This window comes from Entelurus aequoreus, linkage group LG22 (genome assembly GCF_033978785.1).
Source record: "Entelurus aequoreus isolate RoL-2023_Sb linkage group LG22, RoL_Eaeq_v1.1, whole genome shotgun sequence".
Classification (NCBI taxonomy): Eukaryota; Metazoa; Chordata; class Actinopteri; order Syngnathiformes; family Syngnathidae; genus Entelurus; species Entelurus aequoreus.
In genome coordinates, this window is record NC_084752.1 from 6,217,149 (window position 1) to 6,244,931 (window position 27,783).

Below are 27,783 nucleotides of genomic sequence, written 5' to 3' on the forward strand. Positions count from 1 at the left end.
CGGGAAATATCGCTCAAAGGAAGACATGAAACTGCTATAGGAAAATACCAAAAAAAAAGAGATAAAGCCACTAAAATAAGATGATTTCTGCTGGTGGTGTGCCTCTGGATTTTTTCAACGCAAAAAATTTGCCTTGGCTCAAAAAAGTTTGAAGGTTGTTCTGTAAATATATATCACAATAGACATGTAATCGATATCAATAAAAAATGCATTTGATAAAACGATGTACAGTAGTTTGGACACACCTTCTCATTCAATGCGTTTTCTCTATTTTTATGACTTTTACATTGTAGATTGTCACATCAAAACTATGAATGAACACATGTGGAGTTATGTACTTAACTAAAAAAGGTGAAATAACTGAAAACATGTTTTATATTCTAGTTTCTTTAAAATAGCCACCCTTTGCTCTGATTACTGCTTTGCACACTCTTGGCATTCTCTCCATGAGCTTCAAGAGGTAGTCACCTGAAATGGTTTTCACTTCACAGGTGTGCTTGAAGCTCATGGAGAGAATGCCAAGAGTGTGCAAAGCAGTAATGTAATATGAGGAAACAACTACAAAAGTACACTTCATTCACTAATTAGAATAATACATAATGTAGGATATAGAGAACATTCAAAAAAAGGAACGTACAACAATATAACCTTAGAGGAAAATGTCACTTAAAACATTTGTATGCTCGTACAACACTTAAAACCTTTAGAATATCCGTATGTGGAATTAAATGATGGAGTGGATTAGGCAAAGAAGTCAAACAAAGCATCAATGTGATTTATCTTAAGAGACTGTTCAAACTACAAGTGTTCACAAAGTACAGAGAACAAGAATTATGAGGAACATCTTGAACCCTTTTTTTTTTTTTCTGAGATAAAGATTATTTATGTATTTAATATTTGTTTACTTACTATGGTATATTCTTTATTTGTTCACTGTTCTGTTACAGAGGAAAGGGAAATGGGATAAAATTGCTATGGTATGAAAAGGGGTAGGATTAAATAAGCTCAGCTTCTTCCTACTCCTTTTCGGACGTGCTGTAATGAAACAACTGGAAATATGAGATGCATGACATTGTGTCGTATGCATGTTCCAAATAAACCAGTGGTTCTTAACCTGGGTTCGATGGAACCCTAGGGGTTCGGTGAGTCGGCCTCAGGGGTTCGGCGGAGGTCGAGACACACCCGACTCATCATGTAAAAAAAAACTTCTCCCTATCGGCGTATTACGGATACGACAACAGCAGAAGTCACACTGATTTGCAGGTGTGTAATTTGTTGTGAGTTTATGCACTGTGTTGGTTTTGTTGTTCGAACAAGGTGATGTTCATGCACGGTTCATTTTGTGCACCAGTAAAAAAACATGGTAACACTTTAGTATGGGGAACATATTCACCATTAATTAGTTGCTTATTAACATGCAAATTAGTAACATATTGGCTCTTAACTAGTCATTATTAAGTACTTATTAATGCCTTATTCGGCATGTTTTTATTATAACCCTAACCCTAATCAAATAACTCTAAATTAAGTAATTAAGCTAACAGTGCAGAACAGGTTGTTGGCTAATACTCTTATATTGTTCAAATCAGTAACCGGCAGAAAAACTCCTGCTTTTCTCATGGCCCAAATAGTTCACAATAGCACTATACATAATCACAATACCAGGGCATCCAGTGAGGGGCATTTTGTACTCCCTCGTCCCAGGAAGAATGCTTTGCGGAAATCTTTTATTTATAGATCTTTATCGCTCTGGAATAACCTGCCTCGAATTCTCACCAGCATTGAAAGTAAACAGGTTTTTAAAAAGAGAGTAATATTTTATCTGAGTTTTTAAATTAGTTTGCTCGTTGATGATTTGGTTTTATATTGTGTAGTTATATTTATATGGTAATTATTATTCTGTGACTGTAAATTGTTTGCTTGTTTTTTATTGATGCTTTTATTTTTTTCTGTATTGTTTAGTTATAATTATATGCTTTTACTTGTAATTGTATTGAATTGTGGACCCCAGGAAGACTAGTGGGTTGTTGAGGCAACCAGCTAATGGGGATCCTTAATAAAAATCAAAATCAAATCAATAATAGTAATATCGCTAAAATTCGTTCCATCTTGTCCACTAGCGATGCTGAGATCATTATTCATGCGTTCGTTACGTCTCGTCTCGATTACTGTAACGTATTATTTTCGGGCCTCCCTATGTCTAGCATTAAAAGATTACAGTTGGTACAAAATGCGGCTGCAAGGCTTTTGACAAAAACAAGAAAGTTTGATCATATTACGCCTATACTGGCTCACTTGCACTGGCTTCCTGTGCACTTAAGATGCGACTTTAAGGTTTTACTACTTACGTATAAAATATTACACGGTTTAGCTCCAGCCTATCTCGCCGATTGTATTGTACCATATGTCCCGACAAGAAATCTGCGTTCAAAGAACTCCGGCTTATTAGTGATTCCCAGAGCCAAAAAAAAGTCTGCGGGCTATAGAGCGTTTTCTATTCGGGCTCCAGTACTCTGGAATGCCCTCCCGGTAACAGTTAGAGATGCTACCTCAGTAGAAGCATTTAAGTCCCATCTTAAAACTCATTTGTATAATCTAGCCTTTAAATAGACCCCCCCTTTTTTAGACCAGTTGATCTGCCGTTTCTTTTCTTCTCTCCTCTTCTCCCCTGTCCCTTGCGAGGGGGAGTTGCATAGGTCCGGTGGCCATGGATGAAGTGCTGGCTGTCCAGAGCCGGGACCCCGGGTGGACCACTAGCCTGTGCATCGGTTGGGGACATCTCTGCGCTGCTGACCCGTCTCCGCTCGGGATGGTTTCCTGTTGGCCCCGCTGTGGACTGGACTCCCGCTGATGTGTTGGATCCACTGTGGACTGGACTTTCACAATGTTATGTCAGACCCACTCGACATCCGTTGCTTTCGGTCTCCCCTAGAGGGGGGAGGTTACCCACATATGCGGTCCTCTCCAAGGTTTCTCATAGTCATTCACCGACGTCCCACTGGGGTGAGTTTTTCCTTGCCCGTATGTGGGCTCTGTACCGAGGATGTCGTTGTGGCTTGTACAGCCCTTTGAGACACTTGTGATTTAGGGCTATATAAATAAACATTGATTGATTGATTGAAGTCTTTGTTACTTAGAATATGTTCCCCTAGTGTCCAACAAACTCTAAATTAAGTCTTTGTTACTTAGAATATGTTCCCCATACTAAAGTGTTACCAAAAACATATAACAATGGGGAACATATTCACCATTAATTAGTTGCTTATTAACATGCAAATTAGTAACATATTGGCTCTTAACTAGTCATTATTAAGTACTTATTAATGCCTTATTCGGCACGGCCTTATTATAACCCTAACCCTCTAACCCTGGCCCGAATCCTAACCAATTAACTCTAAATTAAGTCTTTGTTTCTTAGAATATGTTCCCCTAGTGTCCAAAAAACTCTAAATTAAGTCTTTGTTACTTAGAATATGTTCCCCCATACTAAAGTGTTACCAAAAACATAACTTTGTCTTGAACATTTTATTTTTCACTAAAGAAGGGTTCGGTGAATGTGCATATGAAACTGGTGGGGTTCGGTACCTCCAACAAGGTTAAGAACCACTGAAATAAACTGAACTAAACTGAATATTGCGGTTTTTTGAATTGCAGCAACAGACTGGCAGATTGCACATTTGATCAAACCTCAAAGAAAGCGCTATGAACGCACCGTATATTCCATTTCTTGTAAAAGTCCACCAGTAAGTTACAAACTGCCCGAGGTTTTTGGCGATAAACTCTGACTTCCTGTGTCGCCTTTTGACGACCATCCCAGCGAACTCGGCTGGCACTGGGATAAATAAAGCCATTAATAACTCCGTGCTTGCCAAGTGCCACGTCTGAAGACCTGGACGTGGCAGAGGCAGAGGAAGATAAAGCGGCAAGGGTGAAAACATTGTCAAACGGTGGCAGAAAAAGGCCACCTGGGGGTAAGGCAGAGGAATGAAGAGAGCAGGATGAGAGGGGAAGAGCTGTGGAAGGACTGAAAGGAGATGGAATGGCTCGATCCAAAGTGACAACACCCCCCTCCATCCGAAGTGACAACACCCCTCTCCATCCGAAGTGACAACACCCCTCTCCATCCGAAGTGACAACACCCCCCTCCTCTTCTTCCTATGTCCAAGTCTTACCCCTGTCCTCGCGCTGTTATTCCGCATCCCTCTATCCATACATCCCCCCACCCATCTTCTTCCTCCACTCCGCTGCTCTCTCGCCGACCTGCTCAGACAGGGGTGAAGAGTTCACACGCTTCAAAGGCTGCAGTGCAGGAGACGGTATGTCATGTGGGAGCCCGCAGGATTCTCACACAGCTGCCGCCGATAGAACTACCGCCGCCGCCGCCGGAAACCGGCTCGTTACCGCCGGCACCGTCCGCCCGCCGCACGCTTCATCAACAACTCATAAAGACGCCCCAACCTTTTGTAAAGTGGCCATAAACATAAAGTGCTCGCCGCAGCTCGTGACGGAGCGCTAAGGCGCCGTCAAATAAGGTCAAGGAGGAAGTGACAGTCATTTGCACGGCTGGCAGCTCAGAACAAACAAACGAGGGGGAAAAATGCTATTTTTTTTTTTATTACGGTGGATTCAATTCCAAGGCAATGACAGAGAGAAAGGCACGGGGCGGTCAGCGAGTGGAGACGGCGAGGTTACCATCGCTTTCAATTTACATGTCCTAAAGATGACATTCTTGCGTGTTAGATACAGTACATGCACAATTAGGGCTCCACAAGAAGGCTAAAAACAGTATCACGTTTTATTTGTTTTTAAATGTCTAAACAACCTCGCGCCAACATATCTCTCCGACCTCCTTCAGCATTTCCTGCCCCACCCGATACCTAAGATCAGCCGATCAGCTGCTACTGACGGCCCCTGACACAAGGCTGAAGCTTAGAGGTGACAGAGCTTTCGCCGCTGCTGCTCCCAAGCTTTGAAACGACCTACCTCTGAGTGTTAGACAAGCCTCATCTCTTCCTGTTTTTAAATCTCTCTTAAAAACACACTTTTATTCCATGGCTTTTAACACTGAGTGATATCCATCCTGAAAATGGCGCCCCAGAATACACCTGCTGTGAACCTGTTTTTATGTTGTTTTTTTATCGTGTTCTGTTTGTGTTGTGTTTGCTCGGTACTCGTATTATCTTTTAACCTGCCCATTGTACAGCACTTTGGCTACCCCTGTGGTCAAATTTAAATGTGCTTTATAAATAAAGTTGATTTGATCATTTGCATATCAGTCGATATCCACAATTATGGATATTTTTTTTATCACCTATAGAATATAGGGACAAAATAAATCAAATGTAAATATTTTTATTCAACCCTTATGTAATGTTCATATTGTTACTACTCAGCCAGCGTTTGTGGGTCTGATGGACCCGTTGCATTTTGTGGCTTTTAATGCCTCACAATCCAACACTTTTATGTTAAAATACCCAACAGATGTTTATTGGGATAAGGTTCATTATTTTTAACATAAAAGTGTTTGATCGTGAGGCATTAAAAGCCACCAAATGCAACGGGTCCATCAGACCCACAAGCGCTGGCTGAGTAACAACAATATGAACGTTGCACGGAAAATTTCTCTGCCAGTTTCTGCATCCCACAGAGATTCTTCTTTTGTGTTTCTGCACCTGCGCTTCCCACACAAGGTTGCAACATTGTTTGTCAACACTGTCTGCTCTCATTTTCTCTCACATTTCGACCCTCTGATGTTCTGTGTACCTACACTCTGTCCTCCTCCTGTTTAGGCCTGCTGTGTGTGTGTGTGTGTGTGTGTGTGTGTGTGTGTGTGTGTGTGGTACACAGAACATCAATTTCCACACTTCTATTAGCCCCCGGTCCAGTGGACCTGGACATCTTATATGTAATAGAAATGTGTTAGGGGGGGGGGGGGGGTGTATAGTGTGTGGTCATTAAATATGTATTCTGATATATGTTCTTCACAGAAAATGAGCCAAAGGTAGTGAGTCTCAGTTTGAAAAATTAATTAATTGTATCATTTTTCTTTTAATAAAAACATGAAAACGGGTCCCACAGACCCGAACACCACACAATGTAACATTCTGATTATAATCCCCTTAGCTGCCAAGGCAGAAAGGAAGGGAAATGTCAACAACCATTCATCCATCCACCCATTTTCTACCGCTTGTCCCTTATGGCAGGGGTCCCCAATCTTTTTTGCACCAGGGACCGGTTTAATGTAGGCATTTTTTTCACCGACCGGCCTTCCACGTGTGGCAGATATCCATCCATCCATCCATTTTCTACCGCTTGTCCCTTTTGGGGTCGCGGGGGGTGCTGGAGCCTATCTCAGCTGCATTCGGGCGGAAGGGCGGGGTACACCCTGGACAAGTCGCCACCTCATCACAGGGCCAACACAGATAGACAACATTCACACTCACATTCACACACTAGGGACCATTTAGTGTTGCCAATCAACCTATCCCCAGGTGCATGTCTTTGGAGGTGGGAGGAAGCCGGAGTACCCGGAGGGAACCCACGCAGTCACGGGGAGAACATGCAAACTCCACACAGAAAGATCCCGAGCCCAGGATCGAGCCCAGGACCTTCGTATTGTGAGGCACACGTACTAACCCCTGTGCCAACGTGCTGCCCACAACCATTCAATCAAACAAAATAAACACAATTCTAAAATCTCATTTAACACTTAAAGATGACCTCTTAAAATGAAGGTGGAAAATAAATGATTGGTAAAGTGTGAAAATGTAAAGTTGGAAACACCTGAAAATAACCATTATCTGCAGGTTTAGTACCAGGAAGTTACAGCTGTGCTCTAAAAGGTGAGCGCGGCGAAGGTAGTGTGGTATTACAGGTCTTGGTGGAGATGAGCACCTTGCATACATTTAGAAACCACATTGGTCTGACTACGGTCCGTTTGAAAAAATACAAAAAACTGCAATACTATCGAGCTGACTTTTCCTGTTTCTTTCTTCACATTCTGTGCAGCACTCATTTTTACTTTCTCTTCTCACTCCCCGCAACAGACAACAAGATGGAGCAAGTTAATACCGGTCCCTGATTGGCTATTCCCGAGAGCCTTTAATCACGCAACCGTCCTTGCTTAGCAATCTCCGGTTTCGATGAAAAAGAAATACCGTATTTTTCGGACTATAAGTCGCTCCGGAGTATAAGTCGCACCGGCCGAAAATGCATAACAAAGAAGGAAAAAAACATACACTACCGTTCAAAACTTTGGGGTCACCCAAACAATTTTGTGGAATAGCCTTCATTTCTAAGAACAAGAATAGACTGTCGAGTTTCAGATGAAAGTTCTCTTTTTCTGGCCATTTTGAGCGTTTAATTGAGCCCACAAATGTGATGCTCCAGAAACTCAATCTGCTCAAAGGAAGGTCAGTTTTGTAGCTTCTGTAACGAGCTAAACTGTTTTCAGATGTGTGAACATGATTGCACAAGGGTTTTCTAATCATCAATTAGCCTTCTGAGCCAATGAGCAAACACATTGTACCATTAGAACACTGGAGTGATAGTTGCTGGAAATGGGCCTCTATACACCTATGTAGATATTGCACCAAAAACCAGACATTTGCAGCTAGAATAGTCATTTACCACATTAGCAATGTATAGAGTGTATTTCTTTAAAGTTAAGACTAGTTTAAAGTTATCTTCATTGAAAAGTACAGTGCTTTTCCTTCAAAAATAAGGACATTTCAATGTGACCCCAAACTTTTGAACGGTAGTGTATATAAGTCGCACTGGAGTATAAGTCGCATTTTTTGGGGAAATGTATTTGATAAAACCCAACACCAAGAATAGACATTTGAAAGGCAATTTAAAATAAATAAAGAATAGTGAACAACAGGCTGAATAAGTGTATGTTATATGAGGCATAAATAACCAACTGAGAAGGTGCCTGGTATGTTAACGTAACATATTATGGTAAGAGTCATTCAAATAACTATAACATATAGAACATGCTATACGTTTACCAAACAATCTGTCACTCCTAATCGCTAAATCCCATGAAATCTTATACGTCTAGTCTCTTACGTGAATGAGCTAAATAATATTATTTGATATTTTACGCTAATGTGTTAATAATTTCACACATAAGTCGCTCCTGAGTATAAGTCGCACCCCCGGCCAAACTATGAAAAAACTGCGACTTATAGTCCCGAAAAATACGGTAATCGAACGTTTTATTGAATGCAATTTTCATTGACATTGAGTACGATTCTGTCGCAATAGATATACTGATATTATTTATTGCCCAGCCCTATGCTGAATTTATTTCATGTGAGGAAAAATATCAAAATAGTAAATGCCAAGTGTTCAGTTTTGCATGACTTGACGAGGCGAAACTAAACGGCAAATAGTAAAAATGGATTACATTTATGTCGCACTTTTCTACACACTCAGAGCGCTTCACAAAGAAGTGAGAATCCATCATTCGTTTACTCCACATTCACACATTGATGGTAGTGAGCTACATTTGTAGCCACAGCTGCCCTGGGGTAGGCTGAATAGGTAAACAGGAGGCCGGTCGTAATTAGAGAGACGCTGTTATCTCTGAAATGTGAAAAGTCATTACGTATGACAATGTTTTACATTTTCATTAACCATTTGGAGTTAATGAGAAAGTGGACAACATTTTCATTTGTCAACAAATGTTAAGAGTTGTAGTAATAGCAGCTAGGGCAACTTTTCCGTATGTTGCCTGTAGGGGTGTAACGGTACACAAACATTTCGGTTCGGTACGTACCTCGGTTTAGAGCTCACGGTTCGGTTCATTTTCGGTACAGTAAGAAAACAACAAAATATAAATTTTTGGGATATTTTTTTACCAAATTTGCAAAATCATCCACCAAAAATATTTTTCTTAGTGCAATGTTTGATGTGAAGTAATGGGAACCTTGGATAGGTCAATAATTCATAATAACATTGATTTTGATTCAATATTATGTTTTGAGCAATGACAGTTTGAAAGAAAAAAAAAACAGCTTTGTTTTATTAGTCAACATTGCAACTTTTTCTAAATGACATTTAACCTTTAAGCTTTGTTATTTCACTCTAGTTATGTTTTTGTTTATTTTAATAGTATTTTTAGAATGTACCGTGGGCCTTTAAAACATTAGCTGTGGGCCGCAAATGGCCTGCGGGGCACACTTTTGACACCCCTGCTATAGATAATAAAAAATTAAATGTGATAAATCTATGGATAAAAAGCAGAGCCTGGCGACGCATGCGCGTTTATCATAACTCTCTCTCTCTCTCTCTCTCTCTCTCTGCCCCTCCCTCACCAATGCTGCTGTGCGCACAATTTGTTTTGTTTTTAACCCCTTCTTAACCCTGAACGTACATTGAAAATACATGCAACCCTAACTCAAAATGCCGGACATTTGAGGCATTTAAGAAACTCCGCCCTGACAGCTCCGCAAAAGAGGACATGTCCGGTGAAAAGAGGACGTATGGTCAGTCTATCCTAGCCCGTTAGCTGCTAGCATGCCGTGTGTTGTGCCTCGGTGTGCATTGTTTACACAACGTGCGTTACGCTACTTAATATGTCCGTGTGGAAACTCGTTCGGTACACCTCGAATTGAACCGGAACCCCCGTACCGAAACGGTTCAATACAAATACACGTACCGTGACACCCCTAGTTGCCTGTAATTCTGCCCAAAAAATTAAATCACTTTTTTCGTGTTGCGAATTGCGATTCTCTCTGACTATTTATTCATGCAAAAATGATGTTTATTGTGATTTTTTTTAAATAAATTCCACAGTTTATTATTATCATTATTATTCTGATCATCGTTGTCATTTAAATACACTTCTGATGGTCTTTCTGCTGTTATTCATTGGAGGTCCCAGAAGGAGTTATTCAGGAGACGCTCTTAATAGAAATACTGAACATTTTTGGAATTCCACCCAAGTATCAAAAAAAATTAAGCAGACTTTTAGGGATCGTATGGCCTTTGCATCATTACTAGCCCGTAGAAGGATTTTGTTGGAGTGGAAATCACAGTCTGCTCCTCATGACCTCATGTTTTTCTTAGATCTAGAGAAAATGTAATATAATCTGAGGGGTACACCAAAATAATTTGACTTGACCTGGAGCTGTATGATTGGTTACATAGCTACATTTTAAACACAATTAAACACTTTAATTTAGGGTTTATTTTTTCAAATGTATTTTATTATATTTTTTTGTGGGGGATGAGAGTGTCTGTTTCTCAGTACCTGTATTATGATATCCCTAGAAAATGAATAAATACACTGCAAAAACTGAAATCTAAGTAAGATTAAATATCTCAAATAAGGGTGATATTTGCTTATTTTCTGTCTGATAAGATAATTATTCTCACCAAGCAGATTTTATGTTAGAGTGTTTTACTTGTTTTAAGTGTTTTGGTCCTAAATGATGTCAGTAAGATATTACAGCTTGTTGCTGAGATTTGATGAGCTATATTGAGTAAAACATGCTTGAAACTAGAATATCAACTGTTGCAAAGCTGTGTCATCAACACTCACAAGTATAAAACTGCTTTTTTTAAGTAATAATTTCTTACTTCAAGCATGAAAAAAAAAAATCATGATGCCGAGCGCATATCATGATGTCAAGATAATGGCACTAGCATTTACTTAATTTAAGAATATTTTTCAACATATCTACCAAGAAAAGTGCACTTGTTATTAGTGAGAATATACCTATTTTAAGTAGGGATGTACGATAATATCGGCCTGCCGATATTATCGGCCGATAAATGCGTTAAAATGTAATATCGGAAATTATCGGTATCGTTTTTTTTATTATCTGTATCGTTTTTTAAAATTTTTTTATTAAATCAACATAAAAAACACAAGATAGACTTACAATTAGTGCACCAACCCAAAAAACCTCCCTCCCCCCATTTCTTTCTGTTATCAATATTCTGGTTCCTACATTATATATCAATATATATCAATACAGTCTGCAAGGGATACAGTCCGTAAGCACACATGATTGTGCGTGCTGCTGGTCCACTAATAGTACTAACCTTTAACAGTTAGATTTACTCATTTTCATTAATTACTAGTTTCTATGTAACTGTTTTTATATTGTTTTACTTTCTTTTTTATTCAAGAAAATGTTTTTAATTTAGTTATCTTATTTTATAATTTTTTTTAAAAAGTACCTTATCTTCACCATACCTGGTTGTCCAAATTAGGCATAATAATGTGTTAATTCCACGACTGCATATATCGGTTGATATCGGTATCGGTTGATATCGGTATCGGTAATTAAAGAGTTGGACAATATCGGAATATCGGCAAAAAGCCATTATCGGACATCCCTAATTTTAAGGTATTTTTGGGTTCATTGAGGTTTGCTAATTTTACTTGTTTTGGAAAGTCTTGACAAGCCAAATTTTCTTGTTCTATTGGCAGATAATTTTGCTTAGTTCAACTAAAATACCCCTCATTTTTGTTTGTTTTTTTCTTGTTTTTGAACACTGACTTTTTGCAGTGTACATATTATAAAATAAAAAGAAAGGCTGAAAAAAAGCCAAAAATGAGGTATGCTGGCTCACTTGGCAGTACATTCCTTCACGCAATAAAGACAAGTCAAAAGAAAAGTCAATGAATTACTGTGATCACTGCCTAATTCATGTGATTACTACCCTTAGCGGATGAACGATAGAAGATTCGTTGGTAGCGCCGGCCGTCAGCGGGTTGATTCGGGGCAGAGGAGCTGCCAACTTGTGCTGGCTCGCTGGGGGGCAGAGAGGGCGAGAAAGCGGCCGTCTTGCCAACGACAGCGCAGCATGAGTCCTTGTTTGTGACGCAGCTCGTTAAGTTCAATAAAATAATTGTCATTTAGAGATTAGAACACATATGCAGTCCTAGTGCGTACACGTAACTACGTCACAATGCCTTCTAAAGACACGTTTCTGAGACACAAAAAGCCCCCCAAAAATGCTAAATATACTTACATTTGATCAAGTTTCAAGGGGGTTAGCATTTTTTTTTTGGGGGGGGGGGGGATTTTGTCTGTCATTCACAATCTTTATGTAAAAAATAACTCATGTTTTTCTTTTTTTATTGCATTCTCGTGGCTTTCAATGCAGCTACCATATTTTTTAGACTATAAGTCGCAGTTTTTTTCATAGTTTGGCCGGGGGTGCGACTTATACTCAGGAGCGACTTATGTGTGAAATTATTAACACACTACCGTAAAATATCAAATAATATTATTCGGCTCATTCACGTAAGAGACTAGACGTATAAGATTTCATGGGATTTAGCGATTAGGAGTGACAGATTGTTTGGTAAACGTATAGCATGTTCTATAATCTAACTGTAAGGATTGCGGTCATTTGATTATAATAATAAAGCATTTCACTTGTTGTGATGTGAGGTTTGGGACACACGAGCCACTGAATGCTCAGGGGTGAACAATTAGGGGTGCACTGCACACAACTATCCATCGATTGGTCGGCAGAGAATTGTTATTTCTGAGAGAATGATTTTTACTGTTTGTGTCGTGCTTTGTTTGCCGAAATCATTCACTCGCTAATGATGTCAATCTATTTACTTCGCTGACTCTCTGATCCAAACTGTGGTGGGAATGTGGCTTTTACTACCTTGAAACACCAAAGTGTATCAGTGCACCTACTTTGGTGCCTTTCACAGCTCTAGAAAGTTGGTTAAAAATGATATTTATTGTTTAGCTTTTGGCTTTTTATTGCTCTCAAGCAGCCGTTTACTGAGAGGCACCGTACAACTTTATGGGAGGTGCAGCAGCTTCCGATAAGTAGAGAACATTTTTTTTAAGCCTGGAGATGAGAAGAAAACTCTACAAAATACACCGCAGATCAGTATTCATGTAGTTGGGGCCACATGTGCGTTTACACCGCAGTCTGATAATCACATTTTACTTGCAGTGTAAACAAATTGTTCATGTTTTTTTAATCCGATTTGGGCCACTTTGGCCTGCAGTGTGAACAGTCAAAAAGAGGTTGGTAATGAGAATACATCTAAAGGTAAAATATAGTGTAGACGTGCACCCAATTGCGGGAAATGTAGTCTTGGTTTTCAAACATTTCTTTCGGAGTTTGCGTGGCAGCTCTTATAAATGGTCCTCAGTTTTTCGTCTTTTTAAAAAAATGTAATAATCACTTATTCTTCTGTTGTTTGATACATTACATTAGTTTTGGATGATACCACAAATGTAGGTATCGATCCGATACCAAGTAGTTACCCGGATCATACATTGGTCATCTTCAAAGTCCTCATGTGTACAGGGACGTATTTCCTGAGTTTATGAATATAATATGAATTAAAAAAAAGAAGAAAAAAGATTTTGTGACATATAAAAAATATTAATGTAATCAGTGGATGTCAGGTGTAGATCCACCCATGGCGTTTGTTTACATTGTGACGCCGGTGAGCTATTGTATCCTCCTACGGTGTGTAGTGAAGCATGTTTAACTATTCCTCGTCCTCCAGTGATAATGCTACTTGTAAGAAACTTATTTTATTTGCTTATTATTTTATTTGGATTAGTGATTTAGAAGTACCGGTAGCTAAAACACTGCCGATTGCGGATGGACATTAGCCGCTAACTCGCTAGCCATGCTTTAAAGCAGTGGTCCCCAACCACCGGGCCACGGCCCGGTACCGGTCCGTGGACCGATTGGAAATTTAAAAAATATATATATATTTTTTTTAAATTAAATCAACATAAAAAACACAATATATACATTATATATCAATACAGTCTGCAGGGATACAGTCCGTAAGCACACATGATTGTATTTCTTTATGAGAAAAAAAACAAAAACATTTTTAACTTCACCTTTATCTTTACTTTTTAGGCCAAAATGCATCCATTCTCCCTTTTCTGTCCACCCACTGTGTCTGCTTGTAACTACTCTGTGATTGCGCGCTGCCGAACATGCTCCTCTGCTCGGAAAACCACCCTGTAAAAAAAACAAAAACAAAAAAAAAAAAAAGGGGGGATCCGGTACTTTTCAAACAGAGTCTAGTACCGTTTTTGATTCATTAGTACCGCGATACTATACTAGTACCGGTATACCGTACAACTCTATTGTCCAGCCCTTGTCCGTACGTGACATGTGCATGCTGTTACTTCTGTACTCCTGCTTACTGTAAAACTAGGAGTGTAACGGTACACAAAAATTTCAGTTCGGTACGTACCTCGGTTTAGAGGTCACGGTTCGGTTCATTTTCGGTACAGTAAGAAAACAACAAAATATACATTTTTTGGTTATTTATTTACCAAATGTGTAAACAATGGCATAACATACATATACACACAGGGTCCATTGCCAGGGTTAATGTGGTCAACATATATAAAATAAAAACTAAATAAGATAAGGCTCAGAATGGTTTCTTAACAACCTTTCTACATATAAAGTGCTTTTTTTGATTGATTGATTGATTGAGACTTTTATAAGTAGATTGCAAAGTACAGTACATATTCCGTACAATTGACCACTAAATGGTAACACCCCAATAAGTTTTTCAACTTGTTTAAGTCGGGGTCCACGTTAATCAACATTAAACTGCCTCAAGTTGTTGCTCACATTAAATAAAATGACACAACTTTTCTTCCACATATAAAAAGTGCAACATTAAACAGTTTCAAGTCAACTCAGCCTCAGATTAACTTTTCTTCCCCCCCAGCCTGGCTAACTTGGCAGTAGGAGGATATATGGGCTCATTGTTCTTCCACCATAGAAGTGGGTCAAAATCTAGTTCTTAATGCAATATGGACTTAAATCTGCTGCTATAAAAACATTTGGTATTGCTTTAGCCCTGTGTTGCACCTTTCCTGCTTCCGGCTCCCAGACCGTAGTCGAGGAGCGCAGGGGAGACACTCTTCCAGGGCCGATGTATTCTCGGGGGAAACACCCTTCACTCTACCCGGCAGTGGGTCTCCACAACTCCGGACTCCAGGGTAAATGATGAGTCTGGCGATTAGTTGCAAATCGTGGCTTTATTGAGGTCTTGCACACAGCCAATCCAACAAAACACTAGCCACTCCCCGCACTCCCCTCACCTCGCTCGCCCACACACTCACCTCACATGCTGTCACATATTAAAGGGCCACACACGCACACATACGCTACTTTCATAACATGCTAACCCATTTGAAGCGTCACCACCGCATTCAAGCAGCCTCTCCTCTGCGAGTCAGGCAGGGCTAAAGCAATAACAAATGTTTTTATAGCAGCAGATTTAAGACCATATTGCATTAAAAACTAGATTTTGACCCACTTCTATGGTGGAAGAACAATGAGCCCATATATCCTCTTACTGCCAAGTTAGCCAGGCTGGGGGGGGGAAGAAAAGTTAATCTGAGGCTGAGTTGACTTGAAACTGTTTAATGTTGCACTTTTTATACGTAGAAGAAAAGTTTTGTCATTTTATTTAATCTGAGTAACAACTTGAGGCAGTTTAATGTTGATTAAACAAGTTGAAAAACTTATTGGGGTGTTACCATTTAGTGGTCAATTGTACGGAATATGTACTGTACTGTGCAATCTACTAATAAAGTCTCAATCAATCAATCAAAAAAAGCACTTTATATGTAGAAAGGTTTTGTTAAGAAACCATTCTGAGCCTTATCTTATTTAGTTTTTATTTTATATACGTTGACCACATTAACCCTGGCAATGGACCCTGTGTGTATATATACACTACCGTTCAAAAGTTTGGGGTCACATTGAAATGTCCTTATTTTTGAAGGAAAAGCACTGTACTTTTCAATGAAGATAACTTTAAACTAGTCTTAACTTTAAAGAAATACACTCTATACATTGCTAGTGTGGTAAATGACTATTCTAGCTGCAAATGTCTGCTTTTTGGTGCAATATCTACATAGGTGTATAGAGGCCCATTTCCAGCAACTATCACTCCAGTGTTCTAATGGTACAATGTGTTTGCTCATTGGCTCAGAAGGCTAATTGATGATTAGAAAACCCTTGTGCAATCATGTTCACACATCTGAAAACAGTTTAGCTCGTTACAGAAGCTACAAAACTGACCTTCCTTTGAGCAGATTGAGTTTCTGGAGCATCACATTTGTGGGGTCAATCAAACGCTCAAAATGGCCAGAAAAAGAGAACTTTCATCTGAAACTCGACAGTCTATTCTTGTTCTTAGAAATGAAGGCTATTCCACAAAATTGTTTGGGTGACCCCAAACTTTTGAACGGTAGTGTATGTTATGCCATTGTTTACAAATTTGGTGAATAAATAACCCCAAAATGTATATTTTGTTGTTTTCTTACTGTACCGAAAATGAACCGAACCGTGACCTCTAAACCGAGGTACGTACCGAACCGAAATTTTTGTGTACCGTTACACCCCTAGCATTCATCTTCCAGCTGTATACTGACTGCATATGCCTTTGCAATTCTTCCAATATTCATTTGTTTTCAACATCCATCCCATCGTTAGGGATGTCCGATAATGGCTTTTTGCCGATATCCGATATTGTCCAACTCTTTAATTACCGATACCGATATCAACCGATACCGATATCAACCGATATATGCAGTCGTGGAATTAACACATTATTATGCCTAATTTGGACAACCAGGTATGGTGAAGATAAGGCACTTTTTAAAAAAATTAGTAAAATAAGATAAATAAATTAAAAACATTTTCTTGAATACAAAAGAAAGTACAACAATATAACAACAGTTACATAGAAACTAGTAATGAATGAAAATGAGTAAAATTAACTGTTAAAGGTTAGTACTATTAGTGGACCAGCAGCACGCACAATCATGTGTGCTTACGGACTGTATCCCTTGCAGACTGTATTGATATATATTGATATATAATGTAGGAACCAGAATATTGATAACAGAAAGAAATGGGGGGAGGGAGGTTTTTTGGGTTGGTGCACTAATTGTAAGTGTATCTTGTGTTTTTTATGTGGATTTAATAAAAAACAAAAAAAAACAAAAAACGATACAGGTAATAAAAAAAACAATACCGATAATTTCCGATATTACATTTTAACGCATTTATCGGCCGATAATATCGGCAGGCCGATATTATTGGACATCCCTAGTTCTGATGGTACAACGTGTTTGCTCATTGGCTCAGAAGGCTAATTGATGATTAGAAAACCCTTGTGCAATCATGTTCACACATCTGAAAACAGTTTAGCTCGTTACAGAAGCTACAAAACTGACCTTCCTTTGAGCAGATTGAGTTTCTGGAGCATCACATTTGTGGGCTCAATTAAACGCTCAAAATGGCCAGAAAAAGAACTTTCATCTGAAACTCGACAGTCTATTCTTGTTCTTAGAAATGAAGGCTATTCCACTAAATTGTTTGGGTGACCCCAAACTTTTGAACGGTAGTGTATGTTATGCCATCGTTTACAAATTTGGTAAATAAATAAGCCCAAAATGTATATTTTGTTGTTTTCTTACTGTACCGAAAATGAACCGAACCGTGACCTCTAAACCGAGGTACGCACCGAACCGAAATTTTTGTGTACCGTTACACCCCTAGCATTCATCTTCCAGCTGTATACTGACTGCATATGCCTTTGCAATTCTTCCAATATTCATTTGTTTTCAACATCCATCCCATCGTCTGTATATTCTGCCGAGCAGCGTGGTGATTGTTTTTTGTTTTTTTCCCCTCCTCCTCCTCCTCCTCCTCCTCCTCCGTTTGCCTACGGTGGCTCTTCAAGGTTGACCCGGGTTAAAGAAAGACGGCGAACCGTTCATCTGCCTCCCTCTCCCCCGTGCTCGCACTGTCCTCAGAGTGCGGTGCCTTTCCATTGCCATGGCAACAGTGGGGGCGGTAGAAGGGAGAGGATTGTGAAGAGTGACAGCCTTGACAAGAGTCTGGACCCTGGAGTGACCCCGGGGTGGGGGGTGGGGAGGGGAGGGAGGCAGAAGGCCGGTGAGGAGGGTAAGGGAGAAGAGCCAGGGAAAGGTCAGCGCCTTGACAGTCACATGTGATTACAGTCAGGAGGTTCAAGGGCATCCAACACAACCACCTCCCTCTGTCCCCTGGTAAAAGGTCAGCGGCAGAGCACAATAACGCCATAAAGATACATAATAGGCAAATCACATCTTGACCAGGACTCTTACTTCTCCTCCTTCTTAGTCAACTTGTAAACACGGCCTAATTAAATCCCCGCCGCTCGCTTGTCCTCGACCGTGCCGAGTCGTCGCCGCCACTGCCCCGTCGTGCGGTAACGTGAGTTGCATCATCCCTTTTTTTTTTTTTAACTAGGTCACTTCTTCTCACCCCCCCCCCCCCCCCCCCGCCTCTCTTTCTTCTCCAACATTAGGTGGTCATGTCTGAGTCGCTCAGCTCTCGCAAACCTCCCCCACATCTGTTCAAAACCAGGCTGCCGGTGTCTGGGGGCTAATTATACCGGGCTAAATAGTCCCCGGCGCCAGCGGCTAAACGTGTGCCAGCAGATGGGCACTGGCGTTGCGGGCGGGGCAAGGGGGAGGGAGGTAAGTAAGGAGAGGGTGGCCAGATTGAGCCGTACGGGGGCCCTAGGTGGCGCCCCGGCAGACTGGCATCATGTGGGTAACAGCCGTGCCACCCACTCACCAGCGCGCCGCCACCACCATAGGTGTGAAATCACACTTTGTACTCGCTTTGCTTCTTCGAAACAAGGCCCGCCGCCGTCTCTTGAGGAGATTTTACTGGCACGTTTCTTTCTCCTTACTGAGCAAATTAAAAGCGGGCTCGCCACCATGGAGCTTATCGCTTTCCAATGATGATAAAAGAAAATGACCTTTACAGAGCCGGAACCATAAAAAAACATCCATCAAATGTTGAATGGTACGTACAGGTAAATACTAATAGCTTTATGGCCACTAGACAGCAACAACTGATAGGTGACGCTGATAATGTCCCTCACGTCCACGTTGCTTGCAAAAGCTTCGCATTTTGCTTCAAAGAGGAACTGCGCTTTTTAACATTTTTCCTACCATTCACGATCCTTATTGTGATAGGGTAGGTTACTCTGGATGCGGAATGCTGCTCTGATAAAGGACAAGGACTGCGGTCAGAGAGTAGGGCACAGAGAGGTGTGTGTGGTATAGGTGTGTGTGTGCTATTTTAGTCAGGAACGCACACAATGCTGTTTACACAATCACCCAAGAGCCCATATTACGCAGAAACGCTACAAACAGGAAATGACGTCTCAGACTAGATCGCCAAATTAAGAGCACAGGAAATCTAACATCTCAAAACGGCGTCAGAATAAGATAAGACTAAAACATTTTCTGACACTTATGTAAGACCGAAGCACGAATTTAAAACATTTTTTTAATGCATTCTAACTCGTAAACAAACGCTAGCAAAAGTCAGCTAAAAATGGAGCTAATGGGATTCTAAAAACCTCCAACAACATTTTATAAACATGTTGGATATGTAATGTAGTAACAGGCACATTAATGGTAACATGTAATGTTTACGTATTTTGCTCATTTTAAGCACTAATTTCAGATGTCTCATGACAGACTCAGTAGAAACATTTAAGTCCCATCTTAAAACTCATTTGTACACTCTAGCCTTCAAAAAGACCCCCCTTTTAGACCAGTTGATCTGCCGTTTCTTTTCTGCTCTGCCCCTCTCTCCTTCGGGGGGGGCAGATTCGGTGACCACAGATGACGCGCTAGCTGTCCAAAGTCAGGACCCAGGGTGGACCACTCATCTGTGCATCAGTTGGGGACGTCTCTGCACTGCTGACCTGTCTCCACTCAAGATGATCTCCTGCTGACCCCACTATGGACTGGACTCTCACTATTATGTTAGATCCACTATGGACTGGACTCTCACACTATTATGTTAGATCCACTATGGACTGGACTCTCACTATTATGTTAGATCCACTATGGACTGGACTCTCACACTATTATGTTAGATCCACTATGGACTGGACTCTCACTATTATGTTAGATCCACTATGGACTGGACTCTCACACTATTATGTTAGATCCACTATGGACTGTACTCTCACAATATTATGTTAGATCCACTATGGACTGGACTCTCACACTATTATGTTAGATCCACTATGGACTGGACTCTCACACTATTATGTTAGATCCACTATGGACTGGACTCTCACACTATTATGTTAGATCCACTATGGACTGGACTCTCACACTATTATGTTAGATCCACTATGGACTGGACTCTCACACTATTATGTTAGATCCACTATGGACTGGACTCTCACACTATTATGTTAGATCCACTACGGACTGGACTCTCACACTATTATGTTAGATCCACTATGGACTGGACTCTCACACTATTATGTTAGATCCACTATGGACTGGACTCTCACTATTATGTTAGATCCACTATGGACTGGACTCTCTCACTATTATGTTAGATCCACTATGGACTGGACTCTCACACTATTATGTTAGATCCACTATGGACTGGACTCTAACTATTATGTTAGATCCACTATGGACTGGACTCTCACTATTATGTTAGATCCACTATGGATTGGACTCTCACACTATTATGTTAGATCCACTATGGACTGGACTCTCACACTATTATGTTAGATCCACTATGGATTGGACTCTCACACTATTATGTTAGATCCACTATGGACTGGACTCTCACACTATTATGTTAGATCCACTATGGACTGGACTCTCACACTATTATGTTAGATCCACTATGGACTGGACTCTCACTATTATGTTAGATCCATCATGGACTGGACTCTCACTATTATGTTAGATCCACTATGGACTGGACTCTCACACTACTTTGTTAGATCCACTATGGACTGGACTCTCACACTATTATGTTAGATCCACTATGGACTGGACTCTCACACTATTATGTTAGATCCACTATGGACTGGACTCTCACTATTATGTTAGATCCACTATGGACTGGACTCTCACTATTAAGTTAGATCCACTATGGACTGGACTCTCACACTATTATATTAGATCCACTATGGACTGGACTCTCACTATTATGTTAGATCCACTATGGACTGGACTCTCACACTATTATGTTAGATCCACTATGGACTGGACTCTCACACTATTATGTTAGATCCACTATGGACTGGACTCTCACACTATTATGTTAGATCCACTATGGACTGGACTCTCACACTATTCTGTTAGATCCACTATGGACTGGACTCTCACACTATTAACTAGATCCACTATGGACTGGACTCTCACACTATTATGTTAGATCCACTATGGACTGGACTCTCACACTATTATGTTAGATCCACTATGGACTGGACTCTCACAATAGTTGCATAAGGTAGTCAGTGCTCTGATCACGGTTAAAAATAGTTCCTTAACGTTAGCGCTTTATAACAACAATATTGCCAGCACTTGGTTAATGTTCAGTTCACGACATATAAATGGTGTATTGTTGGCGGGTTTTGGATGTTTTTAGAGGGCTTTGTGGGTGCAATACATGAATACATTTAGCTGCATTGAAAGCCACCTCGTACTTGCCGTATTTTACGAATTAGAAAGCAATAAAAGGTAAAGTAGGATCTACTAGCTCCATCTCAAACAGGCTTAAAAGAACTACCTCTTCACAGTAGGGAAGACCCTGGTGCTACCACAAAAGGAAACCGTACAAGCCTTTAAAAAGTGGACATCCTGCTTAAAGTTCCAATGATTGTCACACACACACTAGGTGTGGTGAAATGTGTCCTCTGCATTTGTCCCATCCCCATGATCACCCCCTGGGAGGTGAGGGGAGCAGTGAGCAGTAGCTGTGGCCGCGCCCGGGGAATCATTCTTGGTGATTTAACCCCCAATTCCAACCCTTGATGCTGAGTGCCAAGCAGGGAGGTAATGGGTCCCATTTTTTGCAGTCTTTGGTATGACTCGGCCGGGGTTTGAACTCACAACCTCCCGATCTCAGGGCGGACACTCTAACCACTAGGCCACTCAGCTAAAGTCGGAGTTGCTATTGGTTGATGAAACCACCAAACAGCAAAGCATATACCAATGTTGCGACCTGGAACCGTCTATAAGAATTCTCTCCATACAAGTGACTGTCATTTTGTCCGTTTGTTCATTCTGATTAGCAGAATTACACAAACGGATCATGAAAGGTCAAAGAATATTACTGATATGTTTAACCTTGCAGAGCACAGCCATTTATTGATATAAATAACCTGGGAGATTTGTCTCACCGCAACATTCTCCTGTAACATACAATCAATCGACTGGGGAAAAAAAGGCATGTATAGATCAGTGGTCCCCAACCACCGGGCCGCGGCCCGGTACCAATAAGAAAATAAAATAAAAAAAATAAAAAAATTTTTATTCATTTATTTTTTTTTTCAATTAAATCAACATAAAAACACTATATATACACATATTGTGTATGTGTATGTCAATATAGATCAATACAGTCTGCAGGTATACAGTCCGTAAGCACACATGATTGTATTTCTTTATGAAAAAAAATAAAAATAAAAAATAAAAAATAAAATATAAAATAAAATAAAATAAACCCCGGTCCGTGGGACAAATTTTCAAGCGTTGACCGGCCCCCAGCTACAAAAAGGTTGGGGACCGCTGGTATAGATGATAGATTTAATCTTACCTGAAAGCTTCATCAGCAACTCAGAAGCCACTTTAACATTGATGTCCTGGCTCAGCAAGCTCTTCTTAGCCGAGGGACTTCCGTCGCTGGGTTTGAGCGACCTCGGGCGCTCAGAGGCTGCCGGGACACCGGCGAGCCCGTCCTGGCAGAAGGTCCCAAGGAAGCCGGACTGGATATGACACTGGGAGGCCGGTCTGGGACTCAAAGCGTCCTCCATTTTGGGTTCTTCCTTAAAGTGGAACGGAGACTTAAGTGCTTCCCTCTGGTTGGCCGCTATAGTCGGAAATGAAAGAGAGGAAAAGGTAGAATAAGAGGCCTGATGGGAACAAGGGGAAAACTGGAAGGTCTTGCTAGAATGTTGACATGGAAAAAGACCCGCAGGTATTCAGGGCAGTTTAGGGCTACACAATTTTGGCCAAAAAATTTAAGAAATTTTTTTTTTTCTCTGAATACTCGATTTTTGGGCAAAAAATTACTACGTGTACTGAAATAGGCTAGTACAATGATAAAATAAATAAAATAACAATAAAGACACATTTTGGTGACTTTATTCGTTATTAGAGATGTCCGATAATATCGGCCGGCCGATATTATCGGCCGATAAATGCTTTAAAATGTAATATCGGAAATTATCGGTATCGTTTTTTTTTATTATCGGTATCGTTTTTTTTTTATTTTTTATTAAATCAACATAAAAAACACAAGATACACTTCCAATTAGTGCACCAACCCAAAAAACCTCCCTCCCCCATTTACACTCATTCACACAAAAGGGTTGTTTCTTTCTGTTATTAATATTCTGGTTCCTACATTATATATCAATATATATCAATACAGTCTGCAAGGGATACAGTCCGTAAGCACACATGATTGTGCGTGCTGCTGGTCCACTAATAGTACTAACCTTTAACAGTTAATTTTACTAATTTTCATTAATTACTAGTTTCTATGTAACCGATTTTATATTGTTTTACTTTCTTTTTTATTCAAGAAAATGTTTTTAATTTATTTATCTTATTTTATTTGATTAATTAAAAAAAAAAAGGACCTTATCTTCACCATACCTGGTTGTCCAAATTAGGCATAATAATGTGTTAATTCCACAACTGTATATATCAGTATCGGTATCGGTTGATATCGGTATCGGTAATTAAAGAGTTGGACAATATCGGAATATCGGCAAAAAGCCATTATCGGACATCCCTATTCGTTATTTATGTCAGCAATTCAGCTTTTTCTTATGACATTATACTAGGGGTGTAACGGTACACAAAAATTTCAGTTCGGTACGTACCTCAGTTTAGAGGTCACGGTTCGGTTCATTTTTGTACAGTAAGAAAACAACAAAATAATAAATGTTATATTTCTATCAACATGTGATAGCAGGGACCCTGCCATTCAAAACTAGGCTGCTGCATTACTAATGATTAATGTAACTATAGCTGAAAAAATGGTACAATAGCAATAGGAGAGACTATTCATCCCTGAACACCATGGAGTTCATGTAGGCTTAATGATGCAGTTACATTATTATATCAACTATCAGAGAGAGAAACTCTTCATTTAACATAATGTCCTTTTTTGCTGCTTCAACACAGCTCAATCAACACAGAAAAAGGTAAAGTGAAATAAGTTTACAGACCACGTAGGTCTGAGTAAATCCAAAAAACTGCCATACTGTCGAGGTCGCTTTCCTGTTTTAACAACATGTTCTTCGCCCTCTGCAGCACTCGTTATTAGTTTCTCTTCTCGATCAAGAATCAACGCAAGTCAAAAAGATGGCGCAAACCAAAGTTGACTGCTAATCACTGCCACTGATCACTGATCACTTCCTGCGTTGCTTGGTTACCAGAGAGCGTGGGTCTTTGTTCATGCAACCAACCATGCTTTGCAACTTCCGGTTTCTTCCGACGAAAAAGAAATGATTCCGATCAAATGTCTGAGCGAATTTATTTTTTCTCGATATTGATTACATGTCTATCGCGATATATACTGATATTGTTTTATTACCCAGCCCTAATCATCGTGTTCATTCATTTACCATAATTATAATGAATTCCATTACAATTAATTTCATTAAGTTATGATTTGGAATCAATGAATCTTGTCGCCCTAGGGCAGATAGTCAAAAGCGCTGAGTAAACCAGTGAAGCTTCTCTCCAAATATTACAAAAAAAACTTGGGCCTGCCTACTTCTCCAGCAGTACACAGAAATTTAAAGGATTTGGCCTTTTAGGAATTCAAAAATTGATTAAAAAACATCCAACGGAATCAGTGGGAAATTAGAACGAGAGTGCTGGACCCATTCAAAAATGGACAAATTGATCAGACAATTAATCTCTGTTGGGTCTCAAGTCAGTTTACCGGGTTTTCTTTGGCTTTTCAAAATAGATACAGTAGAGGCCAAAAGTTTGGACACACCTTCTCATTCAATGTGTTTTCTGTATTTTCATGACTATTTACATTGTAGATTGTCACATCAAAACTATGAATGAACACATGTGGAGTTATGTACTGAACAAAAAAAGGTGAAATAACTGAAAACACGGTTTATATTCTAGTTTCTTCAAAATAGCCACCCTTTGCTCTGATTCCTTTTTCGCACACTCTTGGCATTCTCTCCATGAGCTTCAAGAGGTAGTCACCTGAAATGGTTTTCACTTCACAGGTGTGCTTTATTAAAGCTCATGGAGAGAATGCCGAGAGTGTGCGAAAAAGTCATCAAAGCAAAGGGTGGCTATTTTGAAGAAACTAGAATATAAAACATGTTTTCAGTTATTTCACCTTTTTTTTGTTAAGTACATAACTCCACATGTGTTCATTCATAGTTTTGATGTGACAATCTACAATGTAAATAGTCATGAAAATAAAGAAAACACATTGAATGAGGAGAAGGTGTGTCCAAACTTTTGGCCTCTACTGTACACGGCTACCATGTTGTCAGTGTTGGTAGTCCTAGAAGTAGAAACCGTAATGATGGCAACAGAACGGTGGTACTCAAAAGGCAAAGTTAATTACACTACCGTTCAAAAGTTTGGGGTCACATTGAAATGTCCTTATTTTTGAAGGAAAAGCACTGTACTTTTCAATGAAGATAACTTTAAACTAGTCTTAACTTTAAAGAAATACACTCTATACATTGCTAATGTGGTAAATGACTATTCTAGCTGCAAATGTCTGGTTTTTGGTGCAATATCTACATAGGTGTATAGAGGCCCATTTCCAGCAACTATCACTCCAGTGTTCTAATGGTACAATGTGTTTGCTCATTGGCTCAGAAGGCTAATTGATGATTAGAAAACCCTTGTGCAATCATGTTCACACATCTGAAAACAGTTTAGCTCGTTACAGAAGCTACAAAACTGAGCAGATTGAGTTTCTGGAGCATCACATTTGTGGGGTCAATTAAACGCTCAAAATGGCCAGAAAAAGAGAACTTTCATCTGAAACTCGACAGTCTATTCTTGTTCTTAGAAATGAAGGCTATTCCACAAAATTGTTTGGGTGACCCCAAACTTTTGAACGGTAGTGTACATCTTTGTTATTTTTTTCTTTTGCTATTAACATTGCATTTATAGGAAGATTACAAACTAACTTAGCAAAGTATATGCTATCATCAAGTATCAGCAAACACCCCACCTACTACCTGGCCTTTTCTTGGAAACCACCAACGATCTTTAAACTAATCCACAATTCTCTGTCATGCTTTTTTGTTGACTTCAGTCTCAACTTTTGCTGCCCCTTAAAAATGTAGAATCCTTGCTGTTGTGCAAATCCTCATCGGATGCAAAAGTTGCGATACGAATCAGAGCCTTGTCATCCTTATCTGGCATCTCTGTAGGGTGCAGCCTCGCTCGGTTGGTTGGCGGAGTGTGGCTGTCACATGCCGCTTTACAGACATCTTCAAGAGAAACTGGGCCGCGTCTAATCTGCCTTAGATGAATAATTAATAATTAGCCACGGAGCAACCTCCGATAGCCGCCAAAAAAAGAACAACTCGTCTTTGTATCTCTTTGTCACGTCTCATTACACTCACTGGCTTGAAGATTTTTAGACAGACAACAGAGTTGAGGGTTTGAGGAACCCTCAAAAGTAGAACGATTCAAAGTTTGACCAAAATCTTTGGGGGGAAAGTTGCTTTTGAATCATCACTCAAGATCTCAGTTTATGGACAATCAACTTCATAAAAGTCAACTGCACGGTTGAACTTCTACTTCCACTGGAGAGGAACAGTGACTATGTCAAGTAGGGGTGTAACGGTATGTGTATTTGTATTGAACCGTTTCGGTACGGGGGTTTTGGTTCAATTCGGAGGTGTACCGAGCGAGTTTCCACACGGACATATCAAGTAGCGTAACGCAAGTTGTGTAAACAATGCACACCGAGGCACAACACACGGCATGCTAGCAGCTAACGGGCTACGATAGACTGACCATACGTCCTCTTTTCACCGGACATGTCCTCTTTTGCGGAGCTGTCAGGGCGGAGTTTCTTAAATGCCTCAAATGTCCGGCATTTTGAGTTAGGGTTGCGTGTATTTTCAATGTACGTTCAGGGTTAAGAAGGGGTTAAAAACAAAACAAATTGTGCGCGCAGCAGCAGTGGTGAGGGAGGGGCAGAGACAGAGTTATGATAAACGCGCATGCGTCGGCAGGCTCTGCTTTTTCTCCATAGATTTATCAGATTTAATTTTTTATTATCTATAGCAGGGGTGTCAAAAGAAAAATATTTTTGGTGGAAGATTTTGCAAATTTGGTAAATAAATAACCCAAAAATGTATATTTTGTTGTTTTCTTACTGTACCGAAAATGAACCGAACCGTGACCTCTAAACCGAAATTTTCGTGTACCGTCACACCCCTAATGTCAAGTCTTTTTTTCAGCACCCAAACAGTGGCCCAGTTTAGTGTAACCCCCCTACCTGACATCTCTAACCACCATAGGCCACCCGCCTCCTGCCCACACCATCCATCTGTGCCGACTCCGGCTGATTAATGGTAGAAGGGGTAGAGGGCTTAGTGTTTTGACCAGCTATGCAGCATCCTTTGATGCCACAGTGCCACACCATGGCGGGCAGGCCGGGGGTGTAGTTCAACGGGGAGGAAGGCGCGGGGTTGTGGGGTTGGTATATTGCCCTTAAAGTTTA

The 27,783-nt window shown here is 40.2% G+C and overlaps 2 protein-coding genes across 4 annotated transcripts in view; both read right to left on the reverse strand.

Moving 5' to 3' along the window:
* Nucleotides 1–22,928, reverse strand: part of LOC133639193 (zinc finger protein 827-like) — a 93,830-nt gene extending 70,902 nt beyond the window's left edge. For 2 of the 3 annotated variants that reach the window (XR_009823751.1, XM_062032314.1), the window contains exon 1: nt 22,639–22,927. Coding sequence is in view for 2 of the 3 variants with exons in the window: in XM_062032314.1 (XP_061888298.1) it covers nt 22,639–22,855 (217 nt within the window). In the remaining variant the exon portion in view is untranslated. Of the gene's footprint in view, nt 1–22,638 lie in introns of all 3 variants that reach the window. The other variant, XM_062032315.1, reaches the window with a different exon arrangement.
* A 4,639-nt stretch (nt 22,929–27,567) lies between these two features.
* The window catches only part of LOC133639872 (zinc finger protein 827-like), a 233,438-nt gene continuing 233,222 nt past the window's right edge, over nt 27,568–27,783 (reverse strand). The window contains exon 15 of the mRNA XM_062033537.1: nt 27,568–27,772. Coding sequence (XP_061889521.1) covers nt 27,568–27,772 — 205 coding nt within the window. The remainder of the gene's footprint in view (nt 27,773–27,783) is intronic.